Here is a 25,536-nt window from a genome sequence, read left to right on the forward strand (position 1 = left end):
CAACTGGAGTTATTATTTTTCAAATGTCATTAAATATACTTTATTTCACTTATTTTAATAACTTTCATAGTTATTGTCAAAGCATAAGTATATAATTTAAAATTTCAAGTTTTAAAAATACTTTCAACTATTTAATATAGATTTTTAAATGTATTAACCAAGGGAGATTAATTAGTTTTCTCATTACCTGATTTTTGTTGAAATATGAGCTGCATGACTGGAGCTCGATGGACAAGGAGGTGAGGTCAGAGGTAAATGGAGGGCCAGATTACGTGGAGCCTTACAGGTCAGAGTTAGGACTTCTGCTTTTATTGTCAGTGGCAGAAAGCCACTGGGTGCCATTGAGCAGAGGGGTGGCATATTCTTGTCTCAACATTTTAACAAAACCATTCAGGCCATGTTAAGAGAAACCCTAGGAAGGCAAGGATAGAATCTAGAAGACAGCTCATGGGTTGCTGTGAATTAATCTAAGCAAGACATAATGGTGGCTTGAATCAGGAAATTGGGAGTTGGGATGGTAAGACATTTTCATATTCTGGATATGGTTTGAGGTAGAACCCACTGGAATTCTGGTGACAGATGTACATGTAGGAGAAAGAAAAGTCTAGAATGATTTCAGCATTTCTTTGCCTGAGCAGTTCAAAGAATAGAGTTACTCTTAACTGAGATTTAAGGGTCTGTACTTGAAGGCACACATTATAGAAGTCTCAGGAGCTCAGTTTGGGGTGTTATGTTCTGGTAGACATGCAAGTACGGGTGTCAAGTAGACATTTGGGCATATGAGTTTGGAATTCAGGGTAGAGATTGGGATGGGGTTATAAATACAGGAATTCTCACACTGTATGTAACCATTTTGAGAAAAAGTCCATGCACTAACATGGGGCATACCAGTGTTGAAGTCAAGGAGGTAAAGAGGAACCAACAAAGGAAATGGAGAAGGGGCAGTCAGAAAGGTAAGAAGAAAACTAGATGACCATGATGTCTTGAAGCAGAATAGGGGGAGAAAGCATTTTGAGAAGGTGAGAGTAGTCAATTCTGTCAAACTGCTGATTGTTAAAGAAAGATTGAGAATGAGAATTGGCCATTAGATTTAGCAAATGGAAATCTTTGATGTACAAAACAGAGTAGTTTTTGTGGTGAGGTGGAGGCAAGAACCTACCATGTTTTTCTGAATATAAGATACAACCCCCAAATTTAAGAGGAATAATGGTTATTAATGCTGCTATTAAGTACTGTTTACGCTTTCATTCGTGAAACATTATGTTATTTATGTTATTAAATATTTTACCACATTTTTTGCTTTGAAATTTTTTCCCTATTTTCCTCCTCTAAAACCTAGGTGTGTCTTACGGCCTGAAAAATATAATTGGAGTGGATTGAGAGAATATTTAATGACCATCTCCTGCTCTTAATGAAGTGCAAGTGCCTTACAGGCTAGAATTTTGCTTTGTTCACTGCTATTATTCAGGGCAAGAGCATGAATTCCCCCTCACCCTGACTTCTGTTCTGTACAGATCACCAAACTGCATGAGGCCCACTCACATGACAAAGGTCAATTTGCTTTACTCAGTCTACTACCTCCCATGTTGATTTTAACCAGAAACACTCTCACAGATATACCCAGAGTAATGTTTAACTAAATACCTGGGGCTCCCATGGGTCAGTCAGGTTGACGTATAAAATTAACCATCACAGAACCATATGATTATTGATGTGGTTGTCTTTAAATCCACCATTTGGTTGTTTTATTTTATTTGTCTCATCACTGCTTTGTCCTTGTTTTTCTTTTTATCTGCCTTCTTTCAGTTAATTGGATATTTTTTCTGTGATTCCATTTCATCTTTTGTTGGCATATTAGCTGTAACTCTTCATTGTATTTTCTTACTTGTTTCTTTAGGACATACAGTGGTCCTCAGACACGGGCAGATTTGCCTCCAAGGGGATTTTTGGTAATGTCTGGAGACATTTTTTACAAAACTGGACAAGTGCTTCTGGCATCTAGTGGGTAGAGGTTGGGTTACTGCAAAAATCTTAAAATGCAAAATATAATAACCCCCACTCCTGCCCAGAAAGGATTATCCAACCCAAAATGTGACTACTGCTAAGGTTAAGAAATTCTAGTCTATACTACACTCTTCAACTAATAGCAATCTGCTTTCAAATACTATTATACCACTTCACATATAGTGTAAATACTTTACCCCAGAATACCTTTATTTCCATATCCTGGTGTTTGTATTATTGTTCTACATTTTATTTCAATATATGTTATACACCCTATGAGAAATTGTTTTTGCTTTAGAGTCAATTATTTTTAAATATTTTTACTTACTTTTTAAGATTTTATTTATTTATTTAGAGGAGGAGGGAGGGAGAAGTGAGGGAGAGAAACATCAGTGTGAGAGAGAAACTTATCAGTTGCCTCGCTCACACACCCTGTCCAGAAACCAGACATACAACCCAGGCGTGTGCCCTGACTGGGAATCGAACCAGTGACCCTTTGCTTTGTGTGACAACACCCAACTAACTGAGTGATGCTCTTCAGGGCTGTTTTTAAGTATTTTTAAATATATATGAGGTCTTTCCAGAAAAAGTACAGCCATTGTCACTGTAACATTGTTAATATAATGTGGATGGTTTGTGTGATATCCATGTAACCTGGCAGCCCAGAGGAGTAGACTGGAATGTACGTGCATAAACAAAGATGATTTCACTGGACTAATCAGTGGGGTGGTAGACACCATTGAGTGAGCATGTATACTGTGTGACCATTGCTTTCAAAATAACTGAGCGACTAGAGCAATGGATCTACATCAAAATTTGTGTTAAGCTTAAACATCCCTCCATGGAAACTATTCAGATGATTTAGAAGGCTGTAGCTATAGAAAACTGGTGGCTGGCAGCTTCATCATGACCAATGCACCCACTCATGCCTCATGTCTTGTGCAGAGTTTTGGGGCAAAACATCAAATCACCCAGGTGACTCAGCCCCCCTACAGCCCAGATTTGGTGCTCTATGACTTCTGGCTTTTTTTAAATTAAAATCACCTTTGAAGGGAAGAGATTTGAGATCATTAGTGAGATTCAGGAAAATACAACCAGGCAGTTGATGGTAATTGGGAGAACTGTGTGAGGTCCCAAAGTGCCTACTTTTAAGAGGACTGAGGCATGAATGTCCTACGTACAATGTTTCTTGTATCTTGTATCTTCAATAAATGTCTCTGCTTTTCATAGTAAATAGCTGAATACCTTCTGGACAGACTATATATGTCAGTTCTGTGTACATTTTGATTGAATGATTTTGGTCCTCATGGATTATTTTTTTTTTTCTGCTACTTTATATCACTGGTATTTTTTTATTGGAATCCAGTCATTATGAATTTTGCCTTGTTGGGTATTAGATATTTTATATTCTTATAATGTTCTTAAGCTTTATTTGGGGATACATTTAAGTAACATTCAAATAATATGATTCTTTAAGGGCTTGCTTATAAGGTTTATTACGTAGACCAGGTCAGCGAAATGTGGGAGCATAATTTTGCCCCATTGCTAAAACTATACCCTGGTATCTTGTTCATTACAGGGTTTTGTTGTTTTGTTTTATTTTTTTTTTATTCTGGCTGGTGATAAAATGAGCTATTCCTGGCTTTGGGTGAGCCTAGCAAGTTTTCCCTCTGGTTCTTTAAGTGGTTCTTTCACTGCTTTGTGTAGTTTCCTCACATACATGCCTTCTTCAGGATGTGAAAAAATGAGTTAGTTACTGAAGTAATTCAGAATAACAAACAGTCGGCTTTGATCAAAAGGGGAGAGGAAAATATAATTGATGTCAAGTCCTTAAAGGAAATATAAGTTGACTATTAGTGATGTAACTAATTTCTGACTTTATTTTTAAATTAGGCTGAAGAGTTTGGATTTTGTTATATTTTATTGTTTTCTATAGGCCATTCCCTTTACACTGAATCTATGTATGCCTCAGTTCTCCCCTTGTAGTGTCACTTGAAAGGCTTATGTGTCAACACGATGATCTTGTGGAGAGCAATGAGCTTTATTTTGCGTACAGTACTCATTTCAGTATAGTGTGTAATTATACTATGGTTCTTGACTGGCATTTTGGCAGCATGAATATTCAATTGTGTGCAATACAAAGGTATATGCAGTTGCACTCATAAATTCATAATGTACAGCTGGTGGGAGAATTAAATATTCACACCCAATAGGTTGTACAGAAATCTTTCTTTAATAGAAACCTATATGTTCACAGAAAGTAAAATTAGAACTTTTTCAGATTTTTATACATTATTATTGATTTTTGATACATGATATTGACAAAGAAGATTGTTCTCTACTTTTTAAAAAGAATGATTTCTCACTTTCATAATCTCACCAAATTAATTTAAAGTGAGTATTTTTTTTAAAGATTTTGTTTATTTATTTTTTAAGGAGAGGGGAAAGGAGGTAGAAAGAGAAACATGTGTAAGAGAAACATAGATTGTTTGCCTCTTCACACTCCCAACTGGGGACCAGGCCCTCAACCCAGGCATGTGCTCTAACCAGGAATTGAACAAGCTACCGTTCAGTCCATTGCTGCAATTGAACCGGCGACTTTTTAAAAAATTTCTAGACAGTAAACTTAGGAAAATAAACTTGCCACACAGCTAAAAAACCAAATTATATCATTTCTAGATCTTATTACTTTTAGTTTACTATGAAGCTTCTTATTAATTTAAAAAGTCTTAACAGAAAGCATTTGCTTTATAACATCTTTTTATGAGGTATTTTGGACATTATTAGATATCTCATTGAGTCTCAAAGTCGGTAAGGGTAACTCAACACTAATGAGAACCACTTAATCACAGAAATATTTTTGTACAACCTGAAAAGTACACCCTTGAAATTAGCACACTAGTGTTCTGTTTGGATTAGGCATGGTCTTGAATTGTATCCTTTGATGAAGTGAAGACATTCTGTTGAATAATCCTTGGCCTAAGGATCATGTTCAGTCTTTGTAATAGAGAACATTATTTAATAGCATATATGTGATGATAATTATAATGATCTACATTCTGTTTTATTTTAATTACTAGAGCAGATCAAAATAAAACTTTCTTTACCATTCAGTTTATTGGCAATCTTTCTAATTATGTCTTTTATGTCCTCTTTATCTCTCTGTCCCTCTGACCCCTTTTTCTACTCATAGCTCTATGCCATCCCTTGGTTTCTCACCATGTTTACTCGTAAGTATCATTTTTCCTCTTCTTTTGATATTGTGTTGGCAAAAGTTCAACTCTGTTCTTCCGTAGTATATTATGTTTATAATAGTATCAGCAGATTTAATTACATAAGCATCTATATGCAGTTCTAATCTAATAGAGTTAGGTAGAAAAGAATATTAATTGTTCTGACTGCTGAATATAAAAAAGAATATTGTATTGGATGAAACCTCTTTTACATGTTGTAACAGTCATAAAATTTCAGCCCTCTATTGAAAAAGAAATTAACATTACCTATAGTCTTTACATAAAGTTTTGGAAGGCAGCTTTTAAAACCATCAGGCTTAGTTTTTAGAGATTCTCTAATAACTAATACTTTTGTTATTTTATAAACTAGAATTTCCCTAGAAATTAAACAGATTATGTGAATGTATAATACTTTATCCAATTACAAATATTAACACAGTCCTCATCCTGCTTAAATATACATACATGCTAAGTGAAATACAATATTTGAAATAAATCTGTATGCATTGACCTGGAAAGATCTATACAGTATTGTTTAATAAAAAAAAATGCAAAAAATAAAAAGTTGCTAATTGGATTTTTTTATGTGAATTTAATAAAGCAAGTATTTAGAGTGCTTAATAGAAATACAACAATACTAAAGCTTACCTGAGTGAATAAGTATTAACTGGAAATTACTAGGAAGAAATACATTGCATGGAACAACTACATCAGCATTCATAATGAAGGTTAGGAAATGTCACCAGTTTGACCAATCTGACTATCAATTTTTTAACGATTTCTTAGGAAGCAATACATTTATAAAGCCAAATAAACATTTTATAACAACAGTTTGGTAGTATATGTCTTAAATAATAGTTTTGATTGTTAATGGTCATATGTCTAGCAAAGTATCTTGTTATTGTTTTAATTTTTGTTAGTTTTTTTCTTGTAATTCATTAATTTATATTTTTATATTTTACAGATGTATTTCCACTGCACAAAATTTTTCACCTCTGGGATACATTGCTACTTGGGAATTCCTCTTTCCCTTTCTGTATTGGAGTAGCAATTCTTCAGCAGCTGCGGGACCGGCTTTTGGCTAATGGCTTTAATGAGTGCATACTTCTCTTCTCTGATTTACCAGGTACAGATATAAATATATGGGATCACTAAATGAGATTTAATTGCAGGATGAAACATTCTTGTACCAATTTGCACAAATAATCATTTGAGCCCTCAGAATCTATTCTGCTTGAGCTCCACTATCCCTCGCTGGATTCTCTCCCTTAAATATTGCCTCTTCTGCTGGCCCAGCATTGTAAATACAAAACTGGGTCATTCTAGCTCACTCTGGTTTACTTTCATGTTGATGATGCCATCAAAGGGGTAAAGGGTAGAGGGCAGTGCCATATTAGCCTTTTTGCTTAGGACAGGCCTGTTTATCTTCAGCGGGTAGAGTAAATAAAAGGCCATATGGGAAGGTGTTTAAGAATTTATATTGATTTGCTCTGTCCAATTCATAGCTTTTTGCTAACAATGTGACAGATTTAGGAAAGGAAGTACTGTCTTCTTGGAAGGGCAAATCACATTCCAGGGAAAATCTACATCATGCAGTGCAGAACAGTAAGTTAGGCTGTGTATTGTATTCACAGGTAAGGAGCTGGTAAATCTGGGAGTTGAATGCTTAAGTATAGAAGTATGGAATGCAACTATGGTCTAATCTTTGATATTCTGGCTGAAAAAGTGAAAGTAACGTTGTTACCTAGACTATAACAATCTAAGGAGGAGAAAACTAAACCAAAATGTTTTTCCAGAAGAATTCTACCTTCTCAAACAGCATTTCATTGACTCCAGTCCTTGTCCTGAGTGTATCACTGGTCTCTATATTTTCAGGCAGGCACAAGTGACTGGTGATAATAAACATTTAAATTTATCCAAGAGATAAATCTGCCTAAAACTGAAAGAACAAAAGGTACATTAAGATTATATATTTATTAGCATTCTAAAGAGGAATAATAAACCTGCTGCCTACCCTGATTTTTCATTTTAGGGGATTATCTGTACCTAGTACTCTACCATTTTTCTGTTGTTAAGTGTCATACTTTTTGCAAAAATGACAAAAATGCTTAAATTATTAATTTGTTTAAAATTTCTTCCCTCTTCCCCCCAAATTAAAAGTACCATCATCAGCTTTCTGACATCAAATTTTAATTAAAGTAAATTGTTTCTCATATAAACAAATAATAGTTCAGTTCTTATATTATTTTTTCTCGGGAAGTCTTTGTGAAAATCAAATATCTATTTTTTCTTCCTTTATTTTTTTTCTCTTTGTGATGTTTAACAGTAACTAAGAAGCAAGTTCTTCAAACTAGGAATACTGTCTCTACCCTGCAGATGTTTTCCTGTCATTTCCAACATGCCAAAGTAAACAGAGGATGACTTGTTAGGATTAAATGAATTTTTATGGTCAGTTCTCAAGATATATATACACTAGGAATGCTGACTGTACAGTTTCAAGACAAGAAAATTTAATGCTTTTTCAATTTTGTCCATAAATGCTCCAGTTAAACACTGGTGAAGGGATCTGTTTTCATAATTTATAGACAGGTTAGTGGTAACTGCTTGTTCATTAAAATAAAATCATTATTTCTCAGATCAGAAAATAAGAATATATGATTGTTAGGACTGACTCATTGAAAAGGTCAACTCTGTTAACTTTGAAAACGGGATGCCTCGTGCTGATGGCACTGCCATGCCGCTCAGTACATTATTCTGGCTCATCACTTACTCGCTACATTTGATTCCCATCGGGAAAGAAAAAGGTGTATAAGAAAAATGTGACTTAAAAAAAACAGAAACGCTTTAAATGCAAGTTTTGTTCTTAAGTTTTGTTTTATTTTTAATCAAATTACGCTTATTTAGTATGTCTTTTCCTACATAAATCTAAAGAGATTTTTTTTCAAATCATGTTGAGTCCCATCACAGTGCTTGATGCTCAAAGGAACAGGGAAGTGGTCAAGGGAATCCTAAAAAGTGAGTTGAGACTGGCACACACACAAACACACTGAATGCACCTTTTTAAGCAAAGCATTTAGTGATGTAAGCTAGCAACGTAATTTGAAAGAAGCATTAAGTTTACCAAGAAAAAAATTGATACGCTAACTCTGCATTTCACTTTAATCCTTGGGACAGTCTCTATAGATAAAAATAGATTAGACTTAATAATTGGTTTAAAGTCACTATGTTGTACCTTACTGAAATCCCCATTTAACTAAGTTTAAAAGCACAAATAATCAGAACAAATTTAATTGAATTCTTTGCTGAAGCAGATTAATAAAGCTGCTGTTCAAAGTATCTCTTGACAATTAAATGAAGGAACACCATCCCATTGGTAACCATGTGAGCAAAACAGACTTTTAAAAAAATTGTCCTTTTTAGTTGTTTTTTTCTACAAAGAGAGTCCCAGTGACGTAGTGACTAACAGCATGAAATGCAGAGCCACATCATCTGGGTTTCAGATACTGGCTCCACCACATACAGTGATGTGACCTTAGGGATATGGCTTAAACCTCTTTGTATCTATTTCCTTGACTCCAGTTATATGAGAATGGTAATTGTACTTACCTCATAGGGTTGTTTTATTAAATAAATAAGTATATTACATAACTTAGAGTAGTGCCTGGCAAAGAGCAAGTGCTATAAGTTTTTATTAATGTTATTATCATTATATTCTGTTTTCCTCCTTTTTTCATTCTATCATGATACGCTTCTCTCTTGGTAGTGTAAATGCAGCATTCAGCCTATTTGGCTTTTTCTATAAATTATTGAAATTGATAGATATCAGCCCTGGCTGGTATGGCTCAGTGGATTGAGTACCAGCCTGCAAACCAACAGGTTGCTGATTCAGTTCCCTGTCAGGTCACATGGGGACCTGGGTTTTGAGCCAGTTCCCCAGTTGGGAGCATGTGAAAGGCAACCATACATTGATGTCTCTCTCTCTTTTTCTCCTTCCTCTCCCCTCTCTCTAAAAATAAATATTTTTTAAAAAAGAAATAGATATCAATCATATATATATTTCCTTGTTAGTCAAAGCAAGTGAGCAATTACTGAAAATGTCATGTAAGCCTTCAATATTAAGTGTATATATATTATGGCTAAAAGAGTCTGTCTTTTTATTGCTGGGGTACAGCATAGTGGCTAGAGAGCATTGACTTTGGAGTCAAGACAGATATCGGTTTGAGTCCTAATTCCACCAATCACTACCTGTATTAACTGGGAAATGTCCAGTGTGGTTCCACTGCTGAAAGAGTGGTATGTAGAGTGAGATAAACATTCATTCGCATTCCAGCTCTAGCCCATAGTAGCAGTGTGAATTTGGTCAAGTTTTTAATCACACAGGAAAGAGAATCCTATACATTATGAATGTTTCAGTAAGATGGAGATGATAATGTCTGCTTTAATGTTATGGTTAGCACTAAAGGTAATATATATATATAATGCACTTGACATAAAACCTGGTACCAGCTATGCATAACTATTTTTAAAGTGTATGTAGTATTAAATATTTTAAATATGTAAAGAATGTGTAACATTCAATCTTTATAAATTCCTCTTTTCTTCCTCCTATTCTTCACTTTATACTAACCCTTTGATTCTTGAAGAAAGAACACACAGACAGGAATTATTATTTTTGCCAAAAATTGTTTCCAACTTCTGTTCCCTTATAAATGATATAGTGTGATGTTACATTCCAAGGAAGTACAAGTGGTGCTAGAAAATTTTGCCGAAAGTTCTTGACGTGTATCGGTATGTATGTCATTTTAATACTAGGGGAAATAACTGTGAGAGCAGTACATTTGGTATTTGTCAATCTAAAAATAGTGGCAGGGTGTTTTGGAAGAAATACTGAGTTTTTCATTGCACCATCCAATCCTGGATGTTGGCCACTGGTGTTAAACCATTTCCAAGGTTACCACCCTTGAAGCCCAGTTACAGGGTTACATCTGTCAGCCTTCAGCCTGCAATCTCCAATATTCTGCTGTATGTGGCTAACTTTTTTTTGAGGCTACATTCAAGCAGTTTTCAAGATGAGTATGAAAATCTGAATAAAAGCAAAATGGTAACAATTTTAGAATTGATTTATAATAGCCGAGATGTTTAAATGCTTTTTTTGTTTTGTTGGTACATGTCCTTTGTATAGTTGAAAATTAATTCAAAATATTTATGTCATTATATAATTGAGATAAATTCTTAGAATGTATGGTTTTTTATTCCTGAGCATCTTCAAAGATAAGAATATTTAAAAGCCGGAAAGAAGCTTTTATTAGAGAACATATAGAAAGAAATTGAGAAATCTGTGCAGAATAACACTTGATTTATTATCAGAGATTAAATAAATATTTACTTTAACATTAAGATAAAGAAATGTATATATAAACTATTTTAGAAGAAAATACTGAATATACAAAAGGGACATATGAAAATTTAAAAATCCTGGTTGCAGGAGGAAATAGCATTTGGCTGAAATAATCTTTGTTGTGTGATGTTTAATACAGAAGCTTAATGGAAAGGAAATGGTTTAAATAAAAATTTTAGAAAACTTTATTTCAGAGTAACCCATATACTTTACAATAGGATTGATTGTCAACATGCATAAAAAATACTGGTAGCCTCTCACTATTATATAGCACTTCACTGGTTCCTCAAAAATGTTGAATTAGTGCTGTAAGTAATTAGGAAAAGGCACTTATCTGTTCTGATTTAAAGAACTTTTGTAATGCAGCCTTTCTCCAAATTTAGCATAGCATGAAATATTTCATGAAAGCAATACATTTTTTGAGTAACACAGTTATGTACCAGCTTGCCTAAAAAACTATAAAAAAATCAGGCCATTTTTTTCAAATAACATGCAAATATGGAACTGAAAATAAAATGGATCAAGGTATGAAAATTAGGAAATAGAGCAAACTACTAAAATATGCAAACTCTTTAAAACTGTGTCTCATTATTTTCCTGTTTATCCCCAAGATGGAATTGTTGGAAATTGTTGAGAGATGTAGGAGTAAATTCAATTTAATTTATGAAATTCTGCAGATGTTTAAGGTACTCTTAATAATCCCAGGAGTGGCAAAGGGGAGAAGAAGGGCAGTGAGAAGTGACCTCAGTTTTCAATGAACTGTTTCTTGCTTTCATTTAGGGACAAATATAAATGAAGTAGAGTTACTATAATATGTATGTGTAATCTCCCAATTATAAACAAATATTTTAAAACTATAAAACTTGAGTCAAGTTTCATTGATTGTAGCTAACAGGCTACTAATTTGTGACCCCTTTATTAAATATATATATTATTAATAAATAGTTCTAATGGTCATAAAAGCAATAGGAACTCATAACAGGGATGCTAGCAAGTCTGGGGGAGTTGGTTCCCAAGTCTGGGAAAGTTGGTTACCAAGTCTTAAGGAGTTACTTCCCTAAGTAACTGATGTTTAAGGTAATATCTGGATTGGGAAGTGGAGAAGGGAGAATCTTCTCGACAGAGGGAAGAAAATATTCAAAACCCCAAACAACTCAAAGAATTGGAATGGAGTACTTAGAACAAAGTGGACATGTCTAGAAAAGAGAATGTAGAGATAGACAAAGAATGATCATTCAGAGGTATTTAGGACTTCCTACCAAGATAGCTACATAAGCAGACATGGCTCGCCTCTTCCCACAACCACATCAAAATTACAATTAAAACAGAGAACAATCATGACTCAGAACCATCAGAAATTGAACTGAATGGAAGTCTGACAACTATGGAATTAAAGAAAACACATCCATCCAGACTAGTAGGAGGGGTGCAGATGCCCAACAGGCTGGTCACTCATCAATGTGTGGTGGATTAAAATTTGGGAGGGATGTTTTAGGAGTGAGGAGTCCTGCCCCCTCCCCACCCAGGATTCTAGTGCCAGGAAGATAAGTCCCCACAACTTCTGGCGTCAAAACATAGCAGAGGTTGAGTCAGTGAAAGAAAATTCTAGAGTCCCAAGCAGTTCCTCTTAAAGAACCCACACATGGACTCACCCACTCAGACTCACTCCCTTTGAGCTCCAGCTCAGGGTAGCAACTTGAAAGCCACCACTAATAAATATGCAGGGAGAAACTGAAGTGTCTGGCATCAAGGTGAGCAGAGACCATTGTCCCTTTTCTGAACCCTCCCCACACAGAGTCAGCAAGCTGGTGCCATCTCTGAGACTCTATCAAACTAGCTAACACTGTTTGACCCACCTTGGAGATCCCTAGAGACTCCACATCACCCAACCTGCAGGCCAGCCCAAGCTGCTTTTCCATACGAATGTCTGTTCTTGGCTCATGCTTCACAACTACCTAAATCCTATCAAATAAGCAACATCTGGCTTTGGTGAGCCTCAGGCCCTGCACTAGCAGCAGTCAGCTTAGATTCACAGTTTGGCTTCCCCTGGCAATCTCCAAGTCCAGCACAAGTAGCAGCCATCTCAGATTGCTTTATAGCTCAGGCAGGTTGGCCCTGGGAAAACACAGGTTGGGGGCTGAACTTGGCCTGCACTATGTGGGAAAACCCAGGACCACTGCACCCAGTGGATGGCTACAAACAGCATCGGAGCACCACACCCTGCCCATGCACAGCTGATCCTCCATGGAGGGCGTATGTTGGTGGTGAGTGGTCACAGCCCATCCTTGCAGCTGACTAGCCTGAGTAAATCCTTCCCTTTGATCTGCCAACAGCAACCAAGTGTCAACTACAAGAACAGGGTGTACTCTGCCCACACAAAGGGCACACCTCCAGTACCCAGGTTGAGTGATAAGAAAGGCTGTGTCACTGTACCCTACAGGACAGCTACAACATTAGGCCACATTACCAAGACAGGGACTCATAGCAGCTCTACATAATACATAGAAACAAACACAGGGAGGCTGCCAAAATGAGGAGACAGAGAAACATGGTCCAAATGAAAGAACAGATCAAAACTCCAGAAAAAGAGATAAATGAAATGGAGGTCAGCAGTCTATCAGATGCAGAGTTCAAAACACTGGTTAAAAGGATGCTCAAGGAACTTAGTGAGGACCTCAGCAGCATAAAAAAGATCCAGTCAGAAATGAAGGATACACTAGTTGAAATAAAGAACAATTTACAGACAAACAACAGTGGAGGGTCTGAAGCTGAGAATCAAATCAATGATTTGGAACATAAGAAAGCAAAAACAACCAATCAGAACAAGAAGTAAAATGAAGAAAAAAAATGAGGATAATATAAGCAGCTTCTGGCACAATGTCAAGAGGTCCAACATTCACATCATAGGGGTGCCAGAAAGAGAAGGGAAAGAGCAAGAAATTGCAAATCTATTTGAAAAAAAATGATGACAGAAAAATTTCCTGATTTGGTGCAAGTCTAGAAAGCAAAGAGCATCCCAAACAAGCCAGATGCAAAGAGGTCCACTTCAAGACACATCATAATTAAAATGCCAAAGATTAAAGATAAGGAGAGAATCTTAAAAGAAGCAAGAGAAAAGCAGAGAGTTGCCTACAAAGGAGTCCCCTTAAGACTGTCAGCTGATTTCTGAAAAGAAACTTTGCAGGCTACAAGAGATTGGCAAGAAAAGTTCAGTCATGAAAAGTAGGGGCCTGCAGCCAAGATTGCTCTCCCCAGCAAAGATATCATTTAGAATTGAAGAGCAGATAAAGAGCTTCCCAGACAAGAAATAACTAAAGGAGTTAGTTCATCATTATCACCAAACCAGTATATGACATGTTAAAGGAACTTATTTAAGAAAAAGAAAGAAACAAGCAAAATATAACAAAAGACACTGAAATGAGGGCAGAGGAGAGGGAATTTCAGGGGAATTTCAGGGGAAAAGGGGAAGGGTTTACAGGAGTATAAGGACACGTGGATAAAAACTAGGGGTAGGTAGAAATGGGAGGGAGATGGGGAGGGTTGGGTGGGTGGGTTGGGATGGGAGTAAAAGATAGAAAATTGTACTGCAACAACAATTTAAATAAAATTTTAAAAAAGAAAAAAGAAAAGATCAAAACTGTGAACAATAACGTGGCAAAAAAATACAAATCTATCAACAATTGAAAGTAAGCGAACAAGAACAGAGACAGAATCTTGGGTACAGAGAGGATATTGACAATTGCCATATGGAAAGGGGTGTAGGAGAATGGATGAAGAGGTGAGGGGATTAAGAAGTACAAATAGGTAGTTACAGAATAGCCACAAGGATGTAAAGTACAGTATAAGAAATGGAGTAGCCAAAGAACTTACATGCATGACTCATGGACATGAACAATGGTGGGGGATTGCCTGAAGGAATGGTGGGTGCTGGGTGAGGGGAAGCCAAAGGGGGAAAAATCAGGACAACTGTAATAGTGTAATCAATAAAATATTTTAAAAAATAAAGGAGGAGACAAAAATGCATGGTCATGCAGAGGTATTTAAAAATTACATTTGTACAGATTTTTTTCTTTTCAATTTGTTTTTGAAAGAATGAAAAGTATCACTGAAAATTACATCATAAACCAAAATACAAATGTTGTATTGATGTTTGTTGAGCATTCTGGTCTCTGTCCACTCCTTTCAAGGAGCTCTATCCTGAACAAAGCAAAAGATTCTTAACATAAGTGCCTCCAGAATGTAGTCATAATTCCTTTTTTCTGCCTTTAGGCCCATACAGAGTGGAGAGCCTATTTGATTTAAAAAAAAAAAAAAAAAAAAAAAAAAAAAAGAGCAACAGGAGTACACAGTTGTTCGATGAAGGTTTTGTATTTTCAGCCCCATGAGATTTGACATTTTTTTCTGAAGCTGAGAACCATTTACATTTCCTGCTTGTACCTATATGGTATTAATGCATGTTTGTTTCTAAGTGTCTCTTCATGGAATTGCAGAAGGACAGTCATTTTGGAAAATAAATATGGAGATTTTATCTATGGTACTCTGATTCCCCCCACAGCCATAAAATTACACATTAAGATTTAGATGGAATATTAAATACTAAATAGTTTAAAGTTGGTTAAGGATAGATGAGAGTGATTTATTAATATGATTACTTAGTCACTAAAATAAAAACTGTGAAAATGTATTTTCAAAATCTCATTAGGTTATATCAGCCTTGTTTGGAGCATGGGCGGGAGGTGGGTGGGGATACTGTATTATTTTAAGAATAAGGGAAAATTTTGAAAACAGATTTTATAATACATGACTTCTAAGCTTCAGATAAATGTTCATGGAAAACACACTAGGATGACTGTCAAAGACTTAAGTTGTGAAACAATTCTAAGAAGCTGGAAGAATTCTCATAACACTAATATAGTTGTTGATCTTGAACCATACCATTAATTTGGCAGTATATACATAGTTTATAATGTTGGGAACGACAATGAAAAATAAGGTCAAAATTGATCAGAATTGTCTACTTAACCTGAAAATCAAAAGATTATTTTAAAACTGGTCCCAAGGCTTCAAGAAATAATTGAAAGTCTGTTCTCTATAGGAAGACTGTTTGCTTTATGATTGACAAGGTTTTTTGCTTTCTGAGTTGTTTTGAGTAGTTCAAAAATTATATGGCTATTATAGATGAGTTATTAAACATATTTTGTTTCCTGACAACAATGATGGAAATTTTTATGTTTGTTTTAAATTTATTGAGTGTTTATATGGGCCTGGGGTTTGCAACACACATAAAATATAAATTTATTTTTTATTTTTGAAGTATGTTAAAGTAACCAATCTCAAAAAATTTTTAAATAAAAATATATGTTTAAAATCTTCTTACATATACTGCTGTTGGATAGTGCAGGTAACAATGTAAGGACCATAATGTATCATGCTTAAAAGTGACATTTAGCATATAATGTTCATATGTGATTCAGATTTTGATACTATATAATACTTATGGGTCCCATTTCTTCTTTCTCCTCTAACTAGCCCTACATGTTTATACAAAATTGAAAGTAATCTCATGTGCTACCTATCTTAAATTATGGTTGTCTTAAACAGAATGAAAAATAACTTCTTACTACATGTCTCTAACTGTGCAGCATGTGTGTTGAATCAAAAAAAAAAATTAAGAAAAAACAAACTCCTAGACTAGTCTAGAGGAAAAGAAGAGGAATAATAAGCCAATGTGCTCATAGGCTAGTTATTTAATATTATGTAACATAAAACAAATAACTAAAATTTTCTTTTATTTTAAGAAATTACTTGTAATTACTTCTAAAACTTCAAGCCAGTTTAACCTTCAATACATTTGTCAGTCATATGAAAAATGCTTATTCAACTTGATCAGAATATTCTAAAAAAAATCAGAGCCCTATTTTGCTTCTGATTCACTATTAAGTATAAAAGAAAATGAGAAAATTATGGCTGCTACTGACCTAGTACTAAGTCTTCCAAGCTACTGCATTGTTCTGTTTTCTGAAGTGTGCTGGGTACCATTATCAGCCAGCTGCCTGGCATCATGGTCTCTACCTACTCATGAATGATGAAGACCATTATGTTAAGAATAGAAAACTGTTTAAGTATCCATATATCAGTAATGCTTATTGTATTTTCTATTTATTTCTCACTTCATTGTAGGCATTAAGCAGCAGAGATGATAGATGCTTAGCAAAATGTGCCCGTAATGGCATGCACATATCATGGGTTTGAAAGGCTGAGTGAATTAAAGTAGGAGCCAGTAACATATTGTACCATCCTTTCCCCTTTAGACTACGTAACCAAGATTGTGTTTTTAAAATATATTCATTCGTATAGTCAACAAATACCTAATGATTTCCTGCTAGGAATGTGTAATGTGTAATAAGTATATTTGTATGTAAGTTGATAATTAATTTTATTATTGGTTTATCATTTTTTGTACTGATCCAAAGCATTCATGCATAAATATTTAAAGACAGTCCAGTGGTATCCTATAACTGTGGCTGACACTTGTAACTTGGGTTTTCTTAATTACTTATGGTATTACCTCTAGTTCCAGTAAATTACTTGACTGGCTTGTGCATTAGTTCCTTAATTTTTCAGTGAGGGAATTCACCTTCCCCCTCAGAATTCCTCTGTAGAATCAATAGGATTTGGAATCCAATGGAATGTTAGGTGTGTGAATGTATTTCTATACCCTAAGGTAGGGAGTGGGAGCAATTTAGGGAATGGGTGATTAGGCATGGTAGTAGGAAAGATAGTCAAGTAAAGTTTTAGATATGTGCTTAAGATGTTTATGAGACCTAAATTGAGAAGCTGAGTCACTTGAGTGACAACATGACAAGTGTAATTTGAAGATTAGTCAAAGACTAAAATTCCTCTGGCATCTTTCTTTTCATTACCCTGTTATCTCTGGGTTTCCCTAGAGATTCCTTCTTCAGTAAGGTCTTAGACATGCAGCTCTTTCAGTTGTGTTACTGTTATTATACAGGAGCCTCTTGATACATAGGTAAACCGTAGGGAAGGGAAAGTATTCTGTACTCCTGTGATTAGATCTCAGTCTCCTATCAGGCCTGCGTCCCTGGGTTCTGACCTTCACAAATGCTTCTTAGTGCCTGTCCCTCTTAGGTGGGACAGGAAGGCTAGATAGGGCTGGAGATGGGTATGTTTCTCCCCTACATAGAAGCCTGGAGGGGGCTGGAGTTGAGTGTTTCCTTTCCTCAGGCCACTTTGGCTCTGGTAAAATAGTTTTCTGCAAGGGCAGGCCTTGTTTCAGAGAACAATGATCTGGGCATATTTTTAAATGGCCAGTTTTCCACTTTCCCTACTGGAAACAAGAATTTTTTGTGATCTTTATGAGGTTTAAAGCATGAATGAAACTAAGAATGTGAAAAGGAGCATAATAGGACAAATCATCCAAAAAATATTATATAGATTAGTAACAGTGTAAGTCTAAACCCCAGTAAATTCAAGCTTATGAAAAATACCATATTTAGAACAAAAAAGCAAAAAAATGGTAGACACATATTTGGGGGAAACATTTAATAATATTTGTCAGTAAGACTCACCAACTTTGAGTTAGTGTTTTTGAGCTGTGAAGCACCTGAAGTACATTAAATAGTTGTCAAGAAATTTTGTCCATTTACTATGAGAGCTTTGGATAATTAAGTTTATTCATTCAACATATCTAAACACAATTATATGGAAAACACAGCCATAAAGTTAAAGATAAGGTATAGTACCCATAGCCAAGCTTTGGAAACAGCCTAAGTGCCCATCAGTAGATGAGTGGATCAAAAAACTGTGGTACATTTACACAATGGAATACTATGCAGCAGCAAAAAAAAAAAAATAAAAGAAGGAATTCTTACCTTTTGCAACAGCATGGATGAAACTGGAGAGCATTGTACTAAGTTAAATAAACCAGTCAGAGAGATACCAATACCATATGATTTCACTTACGACTGAAATCTAAGGAACAAAATTAACAAGCAAAATAGAGGCACAAAAATAAGGAACAGACTGATAGCTATAAGAGGGGAGAGGGGATGTTGGGACTGGATGCATGGCCCATGGATGTGAACAATGATGTGGGGAGTGACTGTGGGAAGGAGGGGTTTGGGGGAAGGGGACAAAAGGAGGGAAATTGGGATCACTATAATAGCATAAACAATAAAAAATAAAATAATAGTATAAAATAATAAAAAAGATATAGTACCTGCCCTGAAGGAGGATGGGGAGAAAACCCTGGAGGCATAGAAAATAGCCTAAGGATGACACAACCATATTGATGTGAGAAGGCTGCTAAAAGGGTGATTAGAGAGAAGGATGAGAGATCCCTAAAGTGGATGGGCTGGGGTAATAGCACTGATGGAAGTGATAAAAATTGGTGAGACAAATACATATAGATAAAGAGCACAAATTGGTGGTTACCAGGAGGGAGGGGGATTGGAGGGATGGGTGAAGAAGGTGAGAGGGATTAGATGTATAAATTGCCAGTTACATTCCTTCACAGGAATGTCAAGTTCAGCACGGGGAATATAGTCAATAATATTGTAAGGGTTGATCACTTCACAGGGTATGTAAATGTCTAATCATTATGTTGTACACCTGAAACTAATATAACATCATATGTTGACTGTAACTGAAAAGTAAATGTTAAAAAGGACAAAAAAATTGTTGAAATAAAATATTTATTTATATTCTGTTACTTTAAAATTAAATATTCTAAAAAGTATTTTAACTATCACCTTCAGAATGTAGTTGTCTAGACATATAGTTAATTTAGGCATATAGATATTTCCTGTTTTGTTTATCCAATCTGATAACACTCCATTTTCATAGACTTCACTCCATTTACCTTTAATACGATTATTTATAGGAGTATTTCTAGTTGTCCTATCTTCTCTGTGTTTTTCTTTCTTTTCTGACTTCCTTGGGTTAAATGTTTTTAACATATCATCTTAATACCATTTTTGACTTTTAGTTTTACCTCTGAATTATTTTGTTTATTGCTCTAGGAACTATTACCTGCATTCTTAATTTATCATAGTTTAAATAGAGTCAATATTGGACAATTTTATAGGAAATGTAAGAACTTTGCAAAAGAGTAATCTCATTTACCTTCCATTTATTGTAACATTGTTGGTATAAATTTTATGTCTACATTTGTAATAAATTCCACAGTGTAATGCTGTTATTTTGGCTAATTGTCTTTTAAACACACTAAGAGAAGCAAAAAGATAATCTCTTGTATTTACCATTATACTTTTCAATAATTAGTGCTCTTTATTTCCTCCCATATATTTGTGTTTCATTTGTATCTGTGATCTTTTAGCAGGTTGTGTTCCAGTGTATTCCTCTTTGTATTTATCTTGGCTTTTAAATCCTTTCAGTAAATAGCTACTTCAAATAATATGCTTTTCTGTTCTAGTATTTCAATTTGGTTCTTTTTTATTGTTTGCATTCCTCCATTCACTTTGACTGTATTTTCCTTTAAATACTTAAACATATTTATAGTAGCTATTTTAAAGTCCTGTCTGCTGTTTCCAATTCTGGATTATCTTGTGGGTCTATTTCTATTAACTTCTATTTGTCTTCATTGTAGGTTGCAATTTTCTGCTTTGTGTATCTAGCCATTGTTTATTACATAGTGAATATTGATAAAGATACATTGTAAGGTGTATGGGTTTTATCATTTTATAAAGAGTGTTGAGTTTTGTTCTGCTAGATAATTAAATTAACTGGTGGGTCCTTTTACGTTAATTTGGTTTTAGTCTCTTTTAATTTTTACTTAATCCAAGAATGTATCATGTTGAGGTCTTTAACTGAATACCTGAGGTGATTACTGGGAACTCTTACTGGACCAAACTTCAACCCCTCTCAGCAACTGTTCACCTTTATGACCCCTCAGCACTTAATAGCATTCCTTGAATATAGTAATTTTAATTTTAGTTCAATTAAATTAACAATAGGGTAGCTTTTATGGACACAGTGGCATGAAGAAATATTGTTTAGACCTAAAACTAAGTTTGTACATTGCTAAATCTCATGTATTAAGCTTCATTTCAAAAGCTAGATTGTGAGTAGAAAATTTGGACATTGTAGATAATCTCTAGTTATAACAACTTTGAATCACTTTTAGAGTTTACAGAGATTTTTAAATTTTTTATTTTATATACATAGCACAACTGTATTAAGTAAATTTTCTTTCTATTGTTGTTCAAGTACAATTATCTCCATTTTCCCCCCACCACTCTCCCCCACTCCACCCACCCCCACCTCCAGTCCTCAATCCTACCCTCCTTTGGCTTTGTCCATGGGTCCTTTACACATGATCCTTAACGACCCTTCTCCTTCATTCCCCCATAACCCCCCTACCCCCCTTCTGGTTACTATCAGTTTGTTTTTTATTTCAATTTTGCTTGCCTGTTTGTTTTGTTGATTAGGTTCCACTTATAGGTAAGATCATATGGCATTTGCCTTTCACCACCTGGCTTTTTTCACTTAGCATAATGCTCTCCAGTTTCATTCATGCTGTTGAGAATGGTAGGAGTTCCTTCTTTCTTTCTGCTGTGCAGTATTCCATCGTGTAAATGTACCACAGTTTTTTGATCCACTCATTTACTGATGGGTATTTAGGTTGCTTCCAGCACTTGCTATTGTAAATTGTGTTGTTATGAATATTGGGGTGCATTGGGGTTATTTTGAGTCAGTGTTTCAGGATTGATGAACATCAGGGTTCTTTTGAATTGATATTTCAGGATTTTTAGGGTATAATCCCAGCAGTGGAATTGCTGAATCAAAAGGTAGTTCTATTTTTTGTTTTTTGAGGAAATTCCCAACTGTTTCCCACAGAGGCTGCACCAATCTGTATCCCCACTAATAATGTACTAGGGTTCCCTTCTCTCCACATCCTCACCAGCACTTGTTGTTTGTTGATTTGTTTCTGATGGCCATTCTGACTGTTTTGAAGTGGTATCTCATTGTGGTTTTAATTTGATCTTTCTGATGGCTAGTCCTTTTCAGACTTTTTCTTCATGTCTGCTCAGAGTTTTATAGTTCATTTCTTTTTATTGTTGAATAACATTACAAGTCCTTGTTTTGAGGGAAAGTAGAAAAGAATAGTTTCTAAAAAACCATCTCTTTCAAAGGAGACATCTACCAAGTTCAAAATAGAAAATTAACCTGTATTCAAAGGGTGGTTAAAACAAGAAGGCAGAGTAATTGGGATCTAAGGTCTTATGCTTTTTTGAAAAAAAAAATTAATTGAAATGCTAAAATTGTTCATGTGTTTTATGTATCTATAAATTTATCTATAAAACCTTGGGTTCCTACTGTGTGTCTTATTTCTACTTCATAACATTCCCAGGAATTAGGTTGTATCAACCCTATTTTATGATTGAGAAAAGAAAAGCAGAAATATGAATTTGCCAAAGGTATACAACTAGTAAGTAATTGAATTGAAATTCAAGCCCAAATCATTCTGCCTCCCAGGCTAATGCTGTTTACAGTATGTCATTTTTATCATACTGCTTTCTGAACAACAAGGGGGTGAGGCTTCAAGCCTTCCACGCACATTATCTAATTTTATTCCGAACCCTTTTGAACTAGAAGCAACAAGCAAGCCAGTTCTTGATGCAGAGCACCAGAGTCTTAGGAATTGAAAATGAATGGACAATTAGACAGAAAACTAGAGAAGAATCAATTGAATGTCTGCATAAGGAATAGTTTCATTTCTCCCACACCTACAGATCTTTGTCTCACCCTGCTAGCCAAGGGTCCACTCCTTTGACACCGAAGAAGACTGAAAGATAGGAGCAGATTCAGAGTGTGTGGCCTGAAGCTTATGCAATGTGGAGAGGCAGCCCTTTTCAAGAAGATGATATCAATTACAATACAAAATTAAGTTGTTAAAAAATATTTAGAATAAGCAGAGATCAGAACAAATTACAAAGCAGAAAAATAATAATTTTATTTATTAAATAACATGTCTATATTTTTTTCTTTTTTGTTTCATACTCATTGATCACCTCTTCTTATAACAATAATTATGCTATATTGTTATTGTTATACAGAAAATAGATAATCAGTCTCTCCACTGGCAGGTTTAGTTGAAATTTGTTTATTTTTTTATTGATTACAGGAATGCATAAAACATGACAATGCAGGTATGGTCTCTATTTTTTATAATGCTACAGGTCTATTTCCTATTACCACAGAAATGGTACTTAGTGAAAGTCTTATCAAAAAAGTTTTTTTTAAGTTAATGGTGTACTTATAACATTATCAAGTACCCTTCCAGAAGGAAAGTATTTCTCTTTTGATCAGGCATCACTGAGAATCAAATTCTCTGCTTGCAGTTTTACATGTTTAATGTTTGAGTGAATTCCCAGTTTGATTTTTGGTTGTGCATATGACAACTATGTTTCTCCTACCCATAGACTTGTGGTGCTGGAACACATTCCCAATGCATTACAACCTCTGCTTTGGTATAGAAGGTTGTGGAAGTATTCCAGGAAGTCTTTACTATAGTAAAGTATTGGAAGTCTTTCCAATAACTTTACTATACTATCAAAGATAAAGCGAGATACCAGTTATATGTTTTAGTCAGTAATATACTGTTGAAATAAGGAAAAGTTCACCACAAATTGAACTCAACTTCAATTTGTACAAAGGTGACAGGACATTTTAAAGGGAGAATGAAGGAGTGGGGAGGGAGGAGATTAGGGGCTCAGAAGATTCAGAGAAGTGAAAAATTACAAAAGTGTGAAGGCAGACATCGGTCCATGGGAAACTCACCTGGGCTTGCTAACTAGCACTGATTGAAATTAGGTTTCCACCTTCCCACAGAGACCAGGAGACAGGGACCCTGTCTTCAGGTGTTGGCTGTGAAAACATTAAGCTCTTTCGGCAGCCTTGATTTTTCTCAGGCAGGCACTTTAAGAGGGGACTAAGGTCATCCTAGGGATATGTCTGGGAACTATTACACAATGTTAGTGTTTTATTCAAACTTTTATAGGCCAAGGTTGAGGTATAGTCAAGAAAGAGCATCGAGAAGCCTGGCTAGAGTTTGATCAAGGAGAAAATCTTTTTCAAAGCCCCAAAGTGACTAGAACTCATAGAGATATATCACATGAAATCAAATGAAATACATCCCTCACTGACATGGCCACCAGCCTGCAGTGACCTCGGAACGCTGCGGATGGCTCGTCGAAGCACAAGAAAAACATACACAGGGACAACTGAGTCCTGTGGAGAAATAGGGACGAAACAGCCACTCTCTCTAGTGGAGAGCACCCTGAGTCACTGCCTGAGCAGGCTTTTATTAAAAATACAGACACAGTTTGTGGATTATAGTCTGGCAGGGAAGATCAAAAGGAATAGGTAGCTTTCAAAGGTGCTGGTAGATCTCTCACTGGGATTCTGGGCAGAGTTTGGGGTTTTATCACTTAAAAAGACTATAGGACCTAAAAGGCTAGTTTCGTTTCCTGCCTATGCCTTCATATTCTAATTCAAGAGCATCCTCCAACAAGCACATCTCACAGAATCTTGCATATTCTATGTCCCAGGCCTGATTACCCCGGGGGTCTGCCGTCTCTGGTCTGGACTGCACCACCCCTGTTATTTCCACAGGCCTGAGTCAGGCAGAGGAGACAAAGGCAGCCGGGAGACTTGGATTTCTCACAGCTAAGAACAGGGACTCAGCCTTTGACAAAGCCGAGGGGGCAGGGGTTGATGTCGATCACCCCTTCATTTCCACAGCCCCCCAAGTCCTTCCCTGAGGCCTCCATGTGATCATGCCTGTCTTAGGTGATTCCCTCCATGTGAAATCTTACCTGTCATTGGCTAACTGATCAAGCATTGGAGGCCAGGCACAGAACAGGCAGCGTTCATGCCAGGGAGCTAAGTTTTGTCTCCTTAGTGGCTCCTGCTCTGGAGGTCTCTTACTCAGCCTTAGCCATGGCGGGTTACAGCTTCCTGAGACCAGGCAGGGCAGACCCCAACACCTAACTTAGCGTATTCTTATATGTCAAAGTGTCCGCAGTCACTGTAATGTTGCCCAGTATAAGAAGTATAATGGAGGAAAAATTGTTATAAATAAAGACAACAGTCTTCACTGATTATGGCTTAGATATGTTTACTTTTGCAAATTTTACAAAAACATGATCAGAGGCAATAGTAAATTTGGCAGGGTATTCTTTCAAATAATAGAATCAGAGAGTCTTGAGACCTAGAGTCAAGAGCACAGCGTAGAGCAGAAGTGAGGGATGAATAGTTTCAAACCCCAGGTCCATCCATGGTCAATTCCTAGAATGCTGGCAAGGATTCATTTAGATAGGTCAGGAATTATTCCCTGGAGTGATGGAATGTCCCTAGAAGGAAAAAAACCTTATTTAGGTTGTTCACCAACAAATCATCACATCCCCAGTTTTCCCTGTAGTGAATCCACCAGTCACCAAGCCCCACCCACATACATAAAACTTTAATTATGATTTTTAATGTTGTTCTTTTAAATATGTATAAATCACCAAACTTGTAAGGAAAGATTTCCACTAAAAGACTTAGACCAGCACAAACTGAATAAGAAGTATCCTCAGAAACATAATTATGAGAAGATATTACAGCTATGAAAAAATTAGAATTTTTATATAGCAAAGAACAAAACAAATGATTTATTGAGTATTAAAAATGATGTGGGAATTCAATGGCCTTTATAATGAAAGAGTGAATGATAAAGATTAGGAAGTCTCTCAGAGAATAGAACAAAAATACACATGGAAAGTAAAATGGAAAGGCAAAGTTATTAGAAATTCAATTCAGTATATTCAAGATTCTTGTAGTAGAACAAGAGGGAAGAGAACAGCCAGAAATAAATTA

General features: G+C 35.6%; 1 protein-coding gene across 2 annotated transcripts in view; it reads left to right on the plus strand.

The window, feature by feature from the left end:
- TBCK (TBC1 domain containing kinase) overlaps nucleotides 1-25,536 on the plus strand; it is a 186,422-nt gene that overhangs the window by 96,199 nt on the left and 64,687 nt on the right. For both annotated transcript variants that reach the window (XM_036025646.1, XM_028507475.2), the window contains exons 21-22: nucleotides 5,198-5,234; nucleotides 6,202-6,363. In XM_036025646.1, coding sequence (XP_035881539.1) covers nucleotides 5,198-5,234; nucleotides 6,202-6,363 — 199 coding nt within the window. The remainder of the gene's footprint in view (nucleotides 1-5,197; nucleotides 5,235-6,201; nucleotides 6,364-25,536) is intronic.

Source organism: Phyllostomus discolor, chromosome 1 (genome assembly GCF_004126475.2).
Source record: "Phyllostomus discolor isolate MPI-MPIP mPhyDis1 chromosome 1, mPhyDis1.pri.v3, whole genome shotgun sequence".
In the NCBI taxonomy this organism is placed as follows: Eukaryota; Metazoa; Chordata; class Mammalia; order Chiroptera; family Phyllostomidae; genus Phyllostomus; species Phyllostomus discolor.